The sequence below is a fragment of the Larus michahellis genome, chromosome 1 (assembly GCF_964199755.1).
Source record: "Larus michahellis chromosome 1, bLarMic1.1, whole genome shotgun sequence".
Classification (NCBI taxonomy): Eukaryota; Metazoa; Chordata; class Aves; order Charadriiformes; family Laridae; genus Larus; species Larus michahellis.
The window spans coordinates 27,387,990-27,406,661 of NC_133896.1; the positions used below are offsets into that span (position 1 = coordinate 27,387,990).

General features: G+C 35.1%; 1 protein-coding gene across 2 annotated transcripts in view; it reads left to right on the plus strand.

Annotated features, from left to right (window-relative positions):
- CTTNBP2 (cortactin binding protein 2) overlaps positions 1-18,672 on the plus strand; it is an 87,490-nt gene that overhangs the window by 18,093 nt on the left and 50,725 nt on the right. For both annotated transcript variants that reach the window (XM_074601592.1, XM_074601675.1), the window contains exon 3: positions 14,410-14,634. In XM_074601592.1, coding sequence (XP_074457693.1) covers positions 14,410-14,634 — 225 coding nt within the window. The remainder of the gene's footprint in view (positions 1-14,409; positions 14,635-18,672) is intronic.

Below are 18,672 nucleotides of genomic sequence, written 5' to 3' on the forward strand. Positions count from 1 at the left end.
AAAATAATTTTATTAGCCTATGTAAATTTTCATTAGGTGGTGAATGGTAAAATGAAAATTTATATTATTCTTGCTTCTGTGTTATGCATTAATTAATGTGAACAAAAATGCAAATTTTTATCATACTAGATCCTTTAATGTACCACACTGCATAGATTTAGAAAAACTTCTTTGGGTTGTTGGGAAAAATCACCGATGAAATAAAAAAATGGCTAAAAGAATTGCCAATACCAACAAAGGATATATTTTTGTTTAATTAGAATTGACTACAATATCAATGACATTGTTGCACAGCAATGTCTTTTCTCTGAGCTTAAGTGAGCTCCAAATCAACAAATTCTGTATATGTGATGGCTGGGTCAGGAAAACAGTATGGGAATGGCAAGGTGAATTTGGTTGTAGGTGTTTCTTCAGTGTTGTAAAGCCCTACTGTATTTAATTTTTACCATAACTTCCTAAGGAAGGAAAGCTTCTCTTCTTTTAGCCGGTTTCTGCAAAATCTGACAAAGTGCTAAGCATTTCAGAAATAGGTAGTGTCATAAAACCAGACAGCTGGGTAAGAAAAGTCATACAGTTGTTAGCGCCTTAGTTGAAGGAAGGGCAGGGATTTGTGGTGTCTGTTATTGAGCACTGTATATGAACTGTAGAATACAGAGTTAGGGAAAATCAGACTTTGATAATTTAGCTGCTAAGAGAATTTAACTAGACTATCTAAGTTTATAAAAAGATGAGAAGAAAAATATCTCTGCAGTGGGATTTAGTTCTGCCCAAATTGTAAGTACAGTTTATCTTCCTGAATCTAAGCATTTTGACAGGCCTGCAGGCTAGTCAATGGAGCTGGAAATGAATCATACTTTCCATAATATGCCCAAGTAGAAAATCCATATAAGATAATTTCTGACTTCCCTTAGCAAGGCACTGTTCTTGAAGAGCTGTGGTTGAATTTTGTAATGAAGGTGTGGATATTAATGTAATGAAATAGGTAGGTCAAAAGACTGAAGTTAATGCATCATGTAATAACACCTCATAGCCGCATTTCAGTTTAATAACCTGTTCTATTAGCTTTACCTTGAAAAGTTTCCATTTTAAAAAGACAAGACCTTAAAATAAGGATAAACAGCTTTTAGAAAATATAGTGATTACTGTTTAGATTACACAATGTTTCTTTAAAATAGATAACGCGTGGTATGTTGAATGCCATATTTTCAGGTTCCAACTCTCCTGTTAATAATTTTAGAAATACTAGGATGCCAGTATGGAATTCCATGAGAAATTCAGTAAAGGAAGTCTTAAAAAAAGTGCTTCTTTCTAAGATCATTTGTTTTGAAATGATGGGATTGTTTCAGAAATTTCTTAAATAACTAGCTGCAATGAAAAGAAACTCTTATTTCCAAGGCCATAATGGTATAATCCAATATTACTTCAAAACTCTGCTCCATTTTTTCTAATAATCAAATTTAATGTTGTTTTGCAAACTCTTGCATTTTAAAACAAGAAAAAAATGTTTCTTTGTACTTTCATTCTATTAGAGAATTCATGTGTTATGGGTGGGTTATAAGATGTTGGGGTTCATTATTATAAAGGCCATATCTGTATATATGTGCGTGAATGCACTTCTGGGTGAATCTACCCTAACATTCAGATCAAGAACCCACTTTTGAAGAAACTGTCCCCATTGTCCCCACCTGACTTTGCTTTGACTTGCCTCACAGACCATTCTTAGACTGTGTAAACTGAACAGCACCAACTGCGTTGCTCTGCAAACTTGTTCCTGCTGTGCTGCACTACCTAATCATCGCTGTATACCTATAAATGCCCTTTTCCAACATTGTTTGTGTAAATGTAGTAGGAAATATGAGTTGATTTAGTCTAGATTTAAAAAAAAAAAAAAAAAAAAAACAAAAAAACCCCAAAAAACCAAAACTTTATATCCCCCATGTTTACTTTCTAAAACCAGAAATTCCCCAGTGCTTTCTACTATTATGATCATTCTTGAATTTAAGACAGATGGACCTTGCTTGTGAAATTGCCAGATGGGTCATTGTAAAATGCTCTTCTGGATTCTTTTTCTCCCCAAAGGGCAGAATGCATTTTCTGCTCAAGCTAGTTTGATTTCAAGTCCTGAACTGTGCATTGTGGAAGGCTATTATTAGTAAACTTCTCTTTCAATTTTTCCCGACAATGATTAAGTACTAAACAATAGAGCATTATTTTAATCTCATTGAAAACATGAACTCTTTTGATAACTGTCATGTGTACATATTGCTGTACCACTTTTGTATTTCTTTACATGTATGTGAAGATCAAACACTATTTAAAAAAAACCCGAGTGTATCATACATTATCATGACAGTATACTATGTAACAATGTTGGGATTTTGGTGGGTAGCCAAGAATGATACTGGAATAACTATGCAAAACATGGAGCCTTTCATGCCTGACTCTGCACTTTCAGTAATGAATTATCTGTTCCTTGGAAAAAAAATATAAAGGGGGGGTAAATATTAAATAAAATATTTGGAAGGAGAGCTGTAGATACTCACAAGCTATACTTGCCTAATTTGACCTTTCTGCTTCCCAGTGAGTTCTGTCTAGCCAAAGAGCTTCCTTCTCTTGGCCAAGGCAGACTTTTGCGTACTGCAAGTTGAGATTTTGGTTAAGAAAAATTGATTTACCAGTTAGAGTTTTCATATTCTTTTAATGTTATTTATTGTCTTATGCATCTTGTGATGGGGTGATACTTGGTTTTGCCTGTACTCTGTAAGTCACACGTTAAAATAGAATTATTACCAACACCATAATTGTCAGTTGTGTATGGATAAAGTTTTTATCCCAAACTACTGCATAAAGTCAACAAGAATTGTACTATAAGACTCGGTACTTCTAGAATGAACTTCAGGGTTAGAGGTGGGGAAACCTGGGAGCTATCAGTTAAAAGGGTATGAGACCGTATAGTTTAGTTGTTCTCAAATTGACTGATAGGTAGAAAAATTTCCTGTATATTAAGTGTAATCTCACAAAGGAAGCTACACCACTTATAAATGATGAAGACTCTTACCTACAGTAATTTTGCGAAATTTTTGTGAATTTAAATGCAAATCTGAACTTCTCCTATACATATGAATCCCATGGCACTCTCATATCACACAGAATGGAGCTAAGACCACACAGAAGGTGGCATTAGAGGTTTCTGGCAGCCAGTAAGACAGCCTGTTTTGTAGCAGGTGTCTTTGAAAAATGGTGATTAGGTAGAAGGAGGAGCAGAAGATGTTAAACTGTGTATAACAGAAGGTTATTGTTGTAGACAGTATGATGGCAGTTGTTGGCCTTGGTGGCAGAAGTGAACCATGAAATACAAGTCAGAAAATGCCTCGTTTGCATTGTCATTTTTGCATGCTGCAATTTCTTTGCAAAAATTTAATTTTTACTATATTTTGGGGAGGTAATGATCTGAAGTTTGTGTCCTTGCTCATCTGATCACTACTTTTGATTTATTTACTTTAATTATGGTTGCATGTACATTTTCTCTGCACATCTTTTGCAATAGATGTTGTGAATGTAGCGTCAGCAGTCCCTGGGCTAATTAACTTTGTTAATCTGAGAGATCCTGGTATTTTGATACATATAAAGACCTCTTCTAGAAGCTACTGACAAAATAAGTTTTCAGTAGTGTTAAGTCACTTCTTATGGTAGTTATTTGCTATTTGCCAAAGGGAGATATTAAGCACTGAGCAAAGCAAAACTTTTGGTAAACCTTATTCAAACAGCTCTGTATATGTGTTATTTTACTAAGCTTAAGCTTCACTAGTCAGGAAAATATGTGCATTCCAAGGTCTCCTAACATTGGAGACTACAAGTATGAAATTATGAGACTGGTTTTCTAGTATGAAAACTCTATGGCCTTGCATTGTAAACATCGTTTGTACTCTGTCCTTTGTAGCAGTAACTGTTAAACTGATAATAGTCTCTTCTTGTTTTGAGATCTGAATCTCTTTATTGTTGCCAGGTATGTAACTACTAATTTAGCTGAAAGTATTCTGCTGGTTTCTTATTTGGATAATTGCTTTGCCTTTCCCACTTGCTTCCTCCTACCCTCGTTTGGTCTTTCTGCATAATCCACCATAAACTAGTGAGTAGAGATACACGCACTATTTGTAAAATAAAAAAAAAAAAAAAAAAAAAATTCCAAAATCATGTTGATGTAACTGTTTCTCAGTTTCTGTGATCTTTATGAGTAATACATCTGTGACTTCATTGTTAGAGTGATTTATTTAAAATGTTTTATCTGTTTGCCATCATTACTCATGTTACTGACAATGAGAAATGTAATTGGGTCTGGTAATTCTATCTGTATTATTATGTTAACTGAAATTTTCCATTTTTAGTAAGAGAACATACACAGGTTATTTCCTCTATGCCAATAAATAGTGCAGTTAATTTTATTGAGGGTAACACTGAAGTGCAAATGATAACGCTACTTTTGTTTGTGTGCCTCTTCATGTTCCTGTCGCTGCAAAAAAAACATGTAAGCTTTGTTCTTGCTTCTTCCAAATAAACTATGATAGTAATTTATAGAAAAAAAAATATGAATAAGATGAGATTTGATTGGAGTCCTTTTCAAATTCAACACTTGTGAAAATACTCATAGCAGCAATTACTTTTGTTATGCTTGGGTGTATGTGTTCCCATGCTTTTCTCCCTCCTGCTTTGTTTTGATGCGGTTCTGAGTGGTGGATAGGTCTTTCCACCTGCAGCTCTCCCAGAGAGAGGCATCTGTCTTAGAAGCTCATGCTGTACTAAAAATACTTGGCACTAGGTGTCTTATAAAAGCCAGCGTTCCATTTGTACGAATAAATGGAAAATTTGAGAAAATAGAGCAACAATGATTACAGTGAGTTCTCTCTGAAATAGCAGAGTAAAATTTTAGCAGGGCATTGAGGACATGTAAGCTGATATATGACAATTGTAAAATTGGTAACTTTTAAGTAATGATATCTGTAAAGACAGTATTAGCTGGAAAATTGCTTTAAAGTTTTAATAAAAGGCAAAAAATCCAAACTATACAATGTGGATGAGTATTCTGTTTAATTTAAAATGTTCCATTGTAGAAATCAAATTTATTTAGTTAAATCTATTTGTTCGTTCAGCCCCTTCACTAAGGGTAGTAGCAAGAACAAAAATTCTTCTTGGAGGTAATACATATTACTCTCACAATTTACCTTCCACTGAATACTGGAAATAATTTGAAAACATTGAATTCTCTTATTATACCTCAAATAAATATATATTGTTAATAGAATAGAATACATTATTTCAGTTGGAAGGGACCTACAACGATCATCGAGTCCAACTGCCTGACCACTTCAGGGCTGAACAAGTTAAAGCATGTTTATTAAGGCTTTTGTCCAAATGCCTCTTAAGCACTGACCACTGACGAGCTTGGGGCACCGACCGTCTCTCTAGGAAGCCTGTTCCAGTGTTTGACCGCCCTCTCGATAAAGAAATGCTTCCCAGTGTCCAGTCTAAACCTCTTCTGGTGCAGCTTTGAACCATTCCCACATGTCCTACACTGGGTACCAGGGAGGAGAGCTCAGCACCTCCCTCTCCACTTTCCCTCCTCAGGAAGCTGTAGAGATTAATGAAGTCGCCCCTTGGCTTCCTTTTCTCTAAACTAGGCCAGCCCAAAGTCCTTAGCCGCTCCTCATAGGATGTGCCTTCCAGCCCCTTCACCATCCCAAGGAGGGCAACAAGGACCTTCACGTTAAATGGTGGGCCCCACTATCAAATTAGGATATCAAATTAGTTAAACAGGACTTTCTCTTTGAGAACCCATGTTGACTGTGCCTGATGTTTGCATTGTAAACTCGTAATTTGCATACCTCTTCATTAAAATCATTAACGTTTGGTAATCACGTAATTGCCATGCAGTAATACAGTATGATATTTTAAGTGAGATTTTTATAGCTCGAAAATATGAAAATCTAAATGCTGTAAATGAAAAAGAAACACAGATTGATTTAGATAAAGCTTTTCTATTATGCCTTTAGTATGTTTTGTCTGTTACTGAGCTGAAAAAACTTTTGAACTGCTAAGTATGGAGGTTAAATTGCTTTTTTTTGGTTAGAGCTGAAGTCAGATTTTCTTCAGTACCTCAGAAGAATGGCTGTCAGATTTTCATGTAAAGAATATGAATTGATTTGCATGAATTTGAACTATAAATTTCAACATGCAAAAAAAGTCTAGATGACAAATGGTTATTTAAAGTAACTCAAGCTCAAGTCTCCTCTACCCATTGAGACTCATTATCAGTATGAAAATCTGTATTCTTTTCAGAAATAAATGTCTGGGTCGTTAGGTAATCACAGCATCGAACAGTGATACTTCCTTACAAAATGTTGGCCTATAATTTTCAAATGTTTAAGCATCAGACAACAAAACTGTCATAAAATAGGTCTAAAGTCATATTTATATAGAACATCTGGATAGCTCTTCTCAATTAAAAACACATGTTGTTTCACGACTTGAGCTTTTTCTCCTTTTTGCAAGGCCTGAGTTTCACCTTTTACGTCTGTTAGAAGCGAAGAATATTTTATATTGACTGCATTGTTTTTTCTTGTTGGTACTGATCTGTTAATAACTGGTCTGAGCTTTGTAATATGGCCTTTTCATTTTCAAATCTGCAGCCTCAAAATAGTGGATTTTCGTTACTCTAGAGGAGAAAATTAGTAATGAAGAATTGGAAGCATATGTCTGTCTGTACATCTTTCTTTCATGGAGGTTTTTGTCAGGTTACAGGGAGAAAGGGAAGGAGGTTGTGCTACTTAGCAATATTGGGGTAATAGTAAACTGGTGCTATTGGGGGATATTCTCTTCTTATGTAGTCAGACCCCAAAGGAAATTCCGGCTTGATCATTACTTTAGTTGTATAATTCTTCTTTAGTGCTTTCTGTTGTATTGTGAGGATTGTTTAAGTGTTAATTAGACATTTGTCCTCCTATACACAGATTTGAATTAATTGTTAGGGATGTTGTGTTTTTGTAAAGTCCACTTCTTAGTGCAGAGAAGAGGAAATTGTACAGCTTTTTGCAAAACACCTTAATATTTGGATACTTGTCATGAAATAGAGAAAATCTGGTTTGCTGCTGTTTTCATCAGCTGCTAGGTAAGATCTGACCTTCTATGCCTTAAAATGATATTTTTGTATATCTTCTTAGATGGAGATTACTGAGGACAGCCTTGTAAAAAAACATACGGTCTTACATTCAGAGCTTTCCTTTTACCTTGAAAAATGCTTTTTAAAAGCTTGGATTTAATGCTATGGGATTCTGAAAGAAAGGGACATTCTGCGAAGTACCAATTTTTTGCACAATTCTATGGGTTGTTGTGAATGAGAGAATAATGCAGCTTTTAGTTGTTACTCATTTGAATGGTTCGTGCTTGGGATAGTTTTTCTGGAAAAACAGATTATATCTCTACTTTCACGCAGCCTACTTCACTGTAACAAGTTTCATTGATATATTTGCATGGCTTAGGACTGTTACGAGACACTGCTCCAAGATAGTTTTGAATGCTTTTTATAAGTAAGTGTAAAAATTACTAAACTGTTATAAAACAGTTGTAAAAAAAAAACTGTTGTAAAAATTACTAAACTGTTATATTTTCTTTTCTTTATTGATACCTCTACCAAAAGACTTGAATTCTTTCATGATCCTGATCAGTCATTGTAAAGAGCAATTTTTTATAGTATGAAACAATTATATAGGTCTGCCAGAGCATAATCAATCTGTATGTTGGTTTTCTTTAACTTGCTGATTGCATCCTCCTGTTTCTTAATTCTTTCTACTGTTTTCACTGATCTTGAACTAGCAGCCTGTTATGATCCTCAATCTTCTTTAGAGAATTTCCATTTTTTTCATCCTTACAGTGTATACACAAGTTTTTGTCTTATGGTACTTGACACTTAACATGGAAACAGACAGTTTGAATATATTGGTTAAATATTTTTCTTATAATATTGAGTTCATTAAAATCTAACTCACTTGCAGACTTTGCGTAAGTATGCACTGTCACAGTGCTGAAAGAAGGAATTTAGACTGTAGTTAAGATGGTAAGGAGAAATTGAGCGTCACGTTCATTGACAGAAATCATGCTGCAGGATCAGGATACCATTTCTTCAGCAGTCATTGATGTTTACATTTCAATTTTTAGTTTGTTCTGTAAAATTTTATATGGAAGTAACATCTTCTATGATACTTTGAAAACATTAATTTACATCTGCATTAAAAAAAAGCTAAAAAGCCAATAAAGCCCCCAAACCCTGTTGTGTAGCAAAATTGCTAGCATTCTTTAAAGAGTCATTCTTAATTAATCATAGTAAGATATCATATCCCCCACCCCAGTATCTGCAGATATCTCTGAAAGTGCTGCTTTATTATGAGTATATATTTATTGATAATTCTCTTTTGCTTAAATGAATTGCTCCAGGAAACCATTTCAAGACACCGTATAATGTCACTGATTAAGATTCGTGTTCTCTTTCAGCTACCTTCCTCTTTTAAAAAATCTGTTACCCTTTCAGTTTCATTTAGAATGAAGGGCTCACCCTCGCCTTTAACATAACACATAAAATAAGCTTTTACTGCCTCCTCTTCTGTGCTGGTTAGTTTTAGAAAACTTTTTACCACTCCCTAATACATATGTCAAGAGAAAATATTAATATGAAGTTATCAACATCTGTTAAAACAATTTTAGTATATGTGGAATAGGAAATTAATCAGAGGAACAAGTGCTCTTGAAAGGAAGGAAATTTTGTTTAAGGGTTCTAAGGCAGCTTTAATTCAGTTCCATTGTTCCACAGCAGTGTAGGACACGCAGTCCTATTTTGGTGTTTATCATCAATTGCTGCACGGAAGACTTGGACTTGCTGAACTCTTAACTTGGCAGGTAAACGAAGAGGAAACTCTGAGATACATTGGGGGGAAAATGCATTATTAAACTTAAAAATACTGTTGCTTATATATTCTCTTACTGATTATGTAAGCTGATTATGAAAACTCAATTCAGCAAATGTGTGCAACTAATATCAATGTAGATTATTACTGAAAGTAAACGAACAATATAACATATCATGTGATTATTTGATTTTTTTTTTTGTTTTCTTATTGGGCTTATTTCTTACTTATATAATAATTGGTTGTATTTGGTTTTCCTTGCTTTTTTTTTATGCTTTTAGCTTTAAGTCCAGAGTATTGTGGATACTATTTGAAGGCCTCCCTGCCCCCTTACATTCTTTTTTGAATAACGGGGGGGAAAAATCTAGTTAGACTTCATAATTCTCAGTTTGGTCACTGAAAATAGATGTATTTATTTTTCTTCTGAAGTGGAACATAAGAAACAAGAGAATTTCTTATACTGGATTTGCAGGTTTTCCCACAGCCCCCTCATCCAGATACCTCCACTCCTTTTGTTCCTCTCCCTGCACACTGCGCTTCCAGTCTTCGTCTGCCAGTCTATAAACGGGGTCAGCGACTGCAAGGGGCAGCTTGAGAGATAGAAGTGTCCAGGAGGAGCTAGCAGATAGATGCAGAGAGGTGACTTGAATAGTGTGAAAAAAGTTGGTGTAGGGGTGAATGAGGTGTCTTGCTGTGTGTGGTAGGAGACAGGCTCCCTGAGAGAGTAATAAAAGCAGCAGTTTATCTTACAGCCTGATCTTCCAGATTCTTCTTGGCTGCAGACCTAGGAGAGAGAACTTGAGAGTAAACCTTCCCCTTGTGTCGCACAGCTGTGTAATCCCTAGGATTTCTTAGTAATGATTTTTTTTTTTAATTCTTGAAAATATCACAAACTAAAAGTTCTTTTTTCTAAGTCCTAAAAAGTATTTTCATGATTCAAAGCAAAACATAAGAATTGTTCCACCAATAAGTATTTGGTTGTTTTTCCTTCCTCTGAGACCTCATTTCTGTCATTTGTTACTTGAGAAGATTGCTAGCATCTACGAGATACAAAATAACAGTCCTAGAAGAAATCGCTGATCATAGAGTAATTTAGTTTGGAAGGTACCTCCAGAGGTCATTCAGTCCAATCTTCTGCTTAAAGCAGGACTAACGTCAAACATGGATCGGGTGTCTGATGGCCTTATCCAATCTAGTTTTGGAAATCTCCCAGTGACAGAGGTTATATGTTTTCCCTGGGCAACACGTTCCAGTGCTTATCTGCTCTCAGTGAGAAGAATTTGTGTCCAACTCAAATTTCCCTCATTAGATCACGGGACGATTGCTACTTGTCCTGTCGGGTTGCAGACCTCTGGCATGTTTTTCCTGGGTTGTCTGTTTCACACTGAAAAGTCCTGTTTCTGCTTAGCTCTTCCTTGAAGAGAAGCCGTGTTGCACCTTTTGGTCATCTTTCACTTCTCTCTGAAGATGTTTTCAGTTCTACTGTATTTTTTTAGTATGAAATTGTAGTCCATCCTTGATCTAACAAAATGCTATGCACCAGCCTGTCAATAAAGAAACTTTGGTGTTTCATTCTTTTTAAGTAGTAGTTACACTCTTATTTTAGCCTCCTTGATTAACATTTCAGATCCTGTGTAAGGATTTAAAACTCTGTATAAATGTGATCTTCTTATTGGACTGAATTCAAAAGCTGTTGTACATAAGTTTAAGCTTTTACTCTATTGCAGTAGTGAATTTCATTAATTAACTATTTAAAGTTTTTTTCTTTTTTTTTTAGATATTTTCTTGTTATTTGTGTGTTCTTACTGTCAGTTTTCATTAACAGTTACCTGTTGGAGGATTTAGCTTAAGTCTTAAGTCATAATTTTGTGTACCACTGTCATAGGCTGCAAACAGTGTCATTTCCCATGGATGTCTTTTTATATCTTTAAATACTTTCAATCTCAGTCCTTCCATTAGAAGGCTAGTTGCTGTGCAAATGGGTACGTACAAAAAAATAAAGCTGACAGTTTATAAATTCATATAGCACTTTTCACAATGCAGCAGTCCTGATTACCTCCTATAGTGGGTGCATATTCTGTCTGGTTTTGAAAATTTTCTGTTTGAAAATTCATTCAGTTAATTATTCAAAAATTAGCATTTTAAATGTTTTTTTCTGTATATATTGCTGTGCAATTGAAGTTAATATATGAGACACTGCTAATGCTGTTTTAGCACAGCCACCAAATTATGCAGAGACTATTTTAAAGGGTTAATTACCCGTATGACATTAGACTGTACATTCCCCAGATAATGAGTGCCATAAAAAACAGATATCTTGATATTGCTACTAGCTCTTATGACTTGAAATTCAGTGCTGAAAGATGATGTAAGAGAGAAAATTTTCTGATTCTAGTATTTCTGTTTCTCCCATCTGATGTACTTTAGCAAAGTGCAAAGGGACAGAAATATTATTTAGGAGCTGGAGGAATCCCGTAAAAAACCTGAAGCCTAGCTTGTCTTTTGCCTTAGTGTTAGGGAACTACTCGTTGTTTCCCTTCTACCAAGCTTCTGCTTTATCTTGTATTCTGGTATCTTCATTTGAAATCATGCATCCTCATCCCATCATTTTATTCTATATTTTTAGTCCTTGTCTAGAAACATGGAAACATTGGTTTTAATATTTTGCATTTAGCTCCCTTTTGAGTTGAAAGCATCCTGAGATGACTTTGCTGTTTATGGTTTGAGAGTTGCCAGTCTGTGTTTTACCATGTGTTTTAGGGTATACAACCGGTGTATAGACCCAGTTACGGCTTCAGCCCTACGGGGTCTGTCATCCCAAACCATGTGCTGTTCGAGACCTATTGGTTTTTCCACAGTCTTTAGCTTTCGGATTTTCCTGTAGCCATTTCAATTCTTAATACCAGCAGATTGTTTTGATTTTCATTGAGATGGAGCTCATCTCTTTGGTGTAGTTTCACCTTTTGCTTAGTTAATGAATACGAAGACCCAGTCCCCTTACTATTTTGGCAGGTGCACGTTGAGCTTTACCTTGCTTGCTCTGTTAATTGCTATGCATGTTAGAGACACTTCAGAGAAAACATTCATATTGCATACATATAGTATGTGCCCAGAGGACAGCTGGTCACGGGTCACAGAAAAAAAACTGGAAAATACACATTATTTTTCTACCTGTGTTTCCTTAAAGGCATGAGTGGTTGCCTTTGCCTCTGATCGGTTAGTAGTAGATCAGCAAGTAGTTCGCCAAGGTTAGTAGTAGATCGGCTAATCTGCTTGGCTTCTCTTTTTGCTGTTGGTCTCTGGATTTAAGGATGGAGAGTCTGGTGGTCTCTTTTTTTTTTTTTTTTTTTTTTTTTTTTTACAGCTGAACTGCTGCATCAGTGTTTTCTCCTTTACTTTGATGTCTCACTTCCTTTATATTAACTAGGTGGCCAGCTTCTACACTGCTGATAATTTATATATGGATTGTGCCTCCATCTCGATTTAAATTCTTAACCTGCTTGGGTTTGTCATCTTGTTTGGCTGCTTAGCAATTTAATCCGTTTGGGGTCAGGTTTTTCATTTTGATTGTTTCCTTCACATGAAGGTTGAATTCCTAACGTGCATGCTGTCCTGTAACTTCAGTACATAGAACCAGGAGCTTCAAATATAGCCCCTCGCCACCTGTCTTTGTAATATTGCCTTTGCAACTAGCTATTTTATTTTATTTTAAAATCTAAGTTAAAAATTAAGGAATTAAACTATTAGACTAATTAGGGGTTATTTGCAAAGCAATTTATAAAAAATGACTAGGTTCTATTAGCTTATTTTTGTCTCTTCAACCAATCACTACCTGGCTTTGTAAGCCTAGCCAGACTTTAGGTCTAAATGAACTCTGTAAGCTTTTTCCGAAGTTATGCCCCAGAGGCATGTTTTTTTAATAAGTATTTTCAAGTTCTATTTATACTATCAAATTGAAAAATAGACTAAAAGTATTTCAAACATCACAATATGTAGGTACACTTATTTCTGTTATAGCCAAATTCTATTTTACCTTTTAATTTCCCACAATATTTCAATTTTGTAGACAATATATAGGAAAAAGTTGGTCAATCACTAAAGTGTGTTATTTGTAGTTAGTCTCTGGAGAGTTTTTCAAACATAGTTCTTTGGTTTCTCATGCACCGAAATGTGTGTTACCTTTTATGACCCTTTCATCTGTAACAATTTTAACTTGAAGCTTTCCAAATGATCTACTGACCCATTTGGTAACTCTTAGGCCTGTTCCTCCTCTTTTGTATCTCAGAATTGGCTTATTTTTCCTCTTTTTTGCGTATTCTTCCCTGAATTTGAACCAAATCACAGATAGTGTTTTATCTCTTTTTGGAGGGATTCCTCTTTCTGATTTTTTGAGACATAATTCTTTAAAGAGCTGCTTTAGTGACTGTTTTAATTTTTAAGGTAGCAAGCCTTTATTTTCTTCCAAAATTTGTGCAATAATGGTTTGGCTTTCTTCCTTCTGCTTTCCGTTGTATGTACAAGCACAAAACAACACAGCAAAATTTTAGAGATCATTGGATCTTTCTGGTGGAGTTTTTTAGAGGCTATTTTGTTTGTTTGTTTGTTTTGATTTGGTTTTCTTTTTCCCCCACAAATTAGATGGGTCTTAAGCCTGAGATTTTGGAACAGTATTTTCAATGAAGACTGTTAGAAGTCAGTACTTATCTGTGGCCTTCCTGTGTACTGTGTATTAAAAATACCTTCTGTGAAGCTGATTTTGTTTTCATTTTGGGCTGAAGAACGAAAAATTTGTCAGCAAAACTACCTCTGATCTTTATTGTGTAATATTTTTTGTTATGACAATAAAGTACTGTAGTTTGGAAATATAATTATGTTTTAAAATAATGGTATTGAGAAACATATAGTCATGAAGTTCTTTCTGAACAGAGATATGAGAAGTGTCTTAATTTCAGAAAAGCCTTGGTGGTGTTTTTGCTCTCTGCTTGTCTGCTATTACTTATGAAACTCTCTGTTTGTGTAAACGTACTGTCAGTTTTTTTATTTGAAAAATATTTATTTTGGTACTGCAGTGAACACACAAAGCATGTTTTCATATCTTTTAATAACATCATTTTAATACACAGAAATAGAAAACTTTATTTTAGAATGTTTTTCTTCCCTTTCCTCTTTGTGCATCAGCCAATTTACAAGGTGTTATTTTTGTGATACTTATGAAACTGTTCCAAACTGATATTGGGGAAGGGATTTTTTATGTAGTGAATTGTATTGACTGTAATGAAATCTGTGTGCAACATATCTGTTTCTTTTAGAGTTTATAAACAAATACCTAAAGAAAATATTTTGAAAACTTCAGTAAGTTACATAACTTTCCCTGTGGTTTAGGTCTTTTCTATGTGTGGATGTTCTCCAAAGAATGCATTTAGTTTTATTTCTTTGTCTGTTTCATTTTTTTTATTAGGCCCGACGCAAAGAGGTTTTTATCCAGGAGCGATATGGAAGATTTAATCTGAGTGACCCATTTCTGGCTCTTCAGAGAGACTTTGAAGCAGGTGCCGGTGACAAAGAAAAGAAGCCAATATGCATGAACCCTCTGTCCATTTTAGAAGCTGTTATGGCTCATTGCAGGAAAATGCAAGAAAGAATGTCAGCTCAGTTGGCTGCTGCTGAAAACAGACAAAAGAAGGTATCCTGCTACCAACTTCTTTTCCTTTTCCCTCTCCTCATGTGTTCTTTCATGCCACTTTCCTAATTTGCATTTGTCTAACTTGGTTATCACTGTGAGTGTTAAAATGTTAGCACTTAATTGTCATATATAGTGATAGTGAAGTGCTGGTTTTCTGGTGATATTTTGTGTGCACACCTCATTCATTCCATGAATTTAGCTCTACTTATGCAATAACTGGTACAAGTCGATGCAGTATATAAGTGGGTAGCTCAGCGTGAGCTGAGAAAGCATCATCACAATGTATTTTTAAACCAACACCATTGAAGCCTAGAGGAGCTATTGTTATTTTTGCTCTAACATAAATGGCATAAAATAAATAATTTATTTGCATTTTATATTAGGTGGCTCTGTTTCATAAATCAGTAAAAATAACTTACAATTCTAAAAAAACCTTTTTTGCATATTTGAAGCATTTGCTGTAATGAGAAAAATTATTCTGGAACAAGTATGTTGCAAAAAAAAGTCTCATATTGAAGATAAAACTGTCATTTTGAAAGTGAATGGTTGGTTGATTGCACATATTTCACTAATATGTAAAACATATTCCTAAAGTATAGCTAAATATTAATATCTTGGGAAGGGGGTTCTGCAAGGAAAAAGGGGTGCAGTAATGTAATAGACTCATCTAGACAAGGTATTTTTGAACAACAAGAAGAGAAATGCAACGTTCAAAAACGTTGAATCATCCTCACTGGGTATAAAATGGATAGAATGTCTTCAGGAGCTGGGAAGTAGCTTTTTGGTGACAGTTTTAGCTTGATGTTTTTTTTTAAAAAAAAAAAAAAAAAACCAACCAGAAAATGCTAAGACAATGGACATAAAATTTATTTTGGTAGTAATTGCTCTTTGGGAAATAATATGCACAGAAAAGTACTGGAAGTATTCTGGAAATACATGCTTAAGTTAAAGCAGCAAACCTTTTCTTGTTATCTTAACTCTGTTTAGTTTACTTTAAGCATTCCTGCTCTGTTAAGACTTCAGGAAAACAGACACCGCATTCAAAAAAATGAATAATACTAGACTGTATGTGTGATATATAAGTTTTAAAACAGTGTAATGGCCTATGTAAGTGAACTCATACTTACTTCTTTTTGAGGACTCTTAAATGTTAATTTTCTTTTTCATATGCTTTGTAATTAAGTTGAGATTTTGGGGAAAGGGTCTTTCAGCATAGAAAAGAGTGAGTAAGCTTGCTTATTCCGACTGAAGAATGATATTGGGAGAGACTGTGACACATCTGCCTGGACAACTGGATTAGCTTCTTGTTTCAATGCATGTCCACAAGTCTTCTTGTATCTAAATGCTTCATCTATCTCTGGCTTTTAGTATATGGACAGATACATGCATGTAAGATGGGCCTACATATTGAGAATATGTCTCAAAGTCAAGGTATTGATATGTAAATTCCATTTTTTTCCTTTTTTGGCACAGGTTTATTACAAAAGTCTATATCTCTAAGTCTGCATGTACAGGAAAGGATGCTCTTGTCTTTTGTTTCCTAGAAGAATACATGAGGTTTTTTTCTAAAAATCTTAATTTTAAGTAGTTTGATGTTAATTTATTTTGCAAACCTCTAGTACGCTCAATTCTGAAGTCTGTCACTTTCAAGCTAAACTTTAAAGAACTACACTTGAAAAAACGTACGTTGCTTTGGAAGTGTGTCCTTATGATTCTACCCTTTTTACTCCTTGTAACAAATAGGAAATTTAAATAACAGAGGATTTGAAAACAAAGTGCATGGCGTTGAGTAGCTGTGTGCATGACTGTCTACAGAACTTAGATCTTCCTCTTTTAAAGCCAATTAGAAATCCTGTTTGGACAGGGCACCCTCTTAAACTTCTTCAGTTTGTGTCAACAGATGACATATCTCTCAATCATCTCCATTCATTCACAAACCATTCAGTCAGTATTTTACCTTCCCTTAGTTCCACATTTTATTGTCTGTTCTCCATCTCGCAAATCCCTCTGTGGAAGAGGGTAATGAAGGTATTTTGAGGGATTTCTAGAAATGTTCGACAAAGCAGGGTGACCCAATGTAAGGAAAAAAAGAAAAAGCTAAACCTAGAGAAATGTGACCTTAATATAGAGCCAGCTGCACCTCCTCCCTCCAAGAGTGGTTCTTCCTTCTCTAAATGTGTGATGCCTCTGTCTTCGTGTTTGGAATTGCCTCAATGTCTCTCTCTTACATACACTGAGTAATGAAGTCTGTGTACAGCTGTGTTTATTTTCTCTGGATGTTACTGGACTTTAAACGTGCTCAGACTGAACTCTTATTCCTGGGGACATATTATCTGTGAATATTGTGACCTTAAGAGTATTCTTTGAATAAAATTTTTATTTGATCTTAAAAAGCAAGTCATAACAATGTGCCAGAATGTGCCAGAGGTGCACAAATGACTGCCAGTTACAGGTTTACCATATACCAAACACCTAATACACAGATGTCATCTGCTTTGTGTTAAGTCTCCATCCTCTTCCATCTCTTTGAATGCTTTTCCTGGAGCTGCTATCAAAATTAATTTTGAGGTTTCCTGGGAACTCAAAACCAGATAATCAAAATGACAGTTCTTGATTTGTCAAGTGTTTGCAGAGAAGGTAGTATTGGGATGTATGCGCAAAGGCAGACAGACAGACATATTGGTTGGAAGAGGCCCATTGACGCGATTTAGTCTAACCTGGTGCTTAAAGCAGATTATCACCAGCATTACATCTGGTCGTCAGTGAATTTGTCTAGCTGAGTCCTGAAACCCCCCAGGAATGGCAATACAGCAGCATTTCTGCGCTACTATCCTTGTGAAGAACTCTTTTCCAAGACTGAGCCTCTTAAAGGGCAATTTTTCATGGTAACCTTTTGTTATGGAGCCCCACCTGCCACTACCAAGAAGAATTTGACTCTGTCATTGTTGTAAGGACCTTTCAAAAGGAGTGGTATGTTGTTCTTGGATCATCCCGCAGTCTTTTTTTCACTAGATAAAGCAAGCCAGGCTCCCTCAACCTTTTCTCACAAGGCATGCACATTATCTCTCACATTTGAAGGGCCTTTGCTGGTTAGTTCTTTGTGGGACACTATCATTTTTCTCAGTATCCTTTTTTACCCCGCTTCAAATCCTTCTTGGACACATTTGCAGATGTTTACATTACTGATATGATTTAGGGTATGCATATAATACACTTCGCAAAAATCAGGTCATAGTTAGTTCATAAACTCATAAATAATTACAGCTAGTTCCAAATCTGTCATCTAAAGTTAAAAATGAAGTGTAAATATTCCCAGGTTTTTCCTGCTCAAGATGATGCAGACAAAACAAGGGCACGAGGGAGAGAGACACATAGGAGACAACATAAAATGAGAAACTAATGCTGCTGTTGTCAATTTGAAATCAAGTAGAGGACTTACATATATATTAGGGATTCTTTATTTATATGCAATGCTTACAAATAAGGTACTATAATAGTATGGTAAGCTGATTTCATCCCAGTTATATGTTAAAATCTGCTTGTAATTACTTGAAAGTAATATAGTTTCACAAGTTAATTTATAGAACCAATCCCTTGTCTGAAAGCAAAATGGGGGAATTATAAAGCATAGAAAATCTTTATAAAAACATTTTCACTGCAATCTTATTGCATTTCCAAGCTTTAAACACTGTAAGTATTTCTCATGATTTTTGTACCTGTTTGAAAAAAAAAAACAACAAAACAACCTGCTGGTTGCTCTGCTTGCTTTGAAATGCTTGTGAAGCATCCAAATGCTGTTGGGTGCTTTGAAAAAAACACTGAAACGTTTGAGGAAAAAATAATGATTTTTCTGCATGTGAAGAACTGGGAATGGGACCGTTCCTAAATACAGTGTCATCATAAAAGCTTGTTAATTTAATATGCAGCTGTACTGTCATTCACATAACTGAAGAGGTGTTGTTGCTGATACTGTTTGTTTAGTGATGACTGCTAATGCCGTACCGTATTTTTTATATATTTATCGCTGTTTTTAAGAAA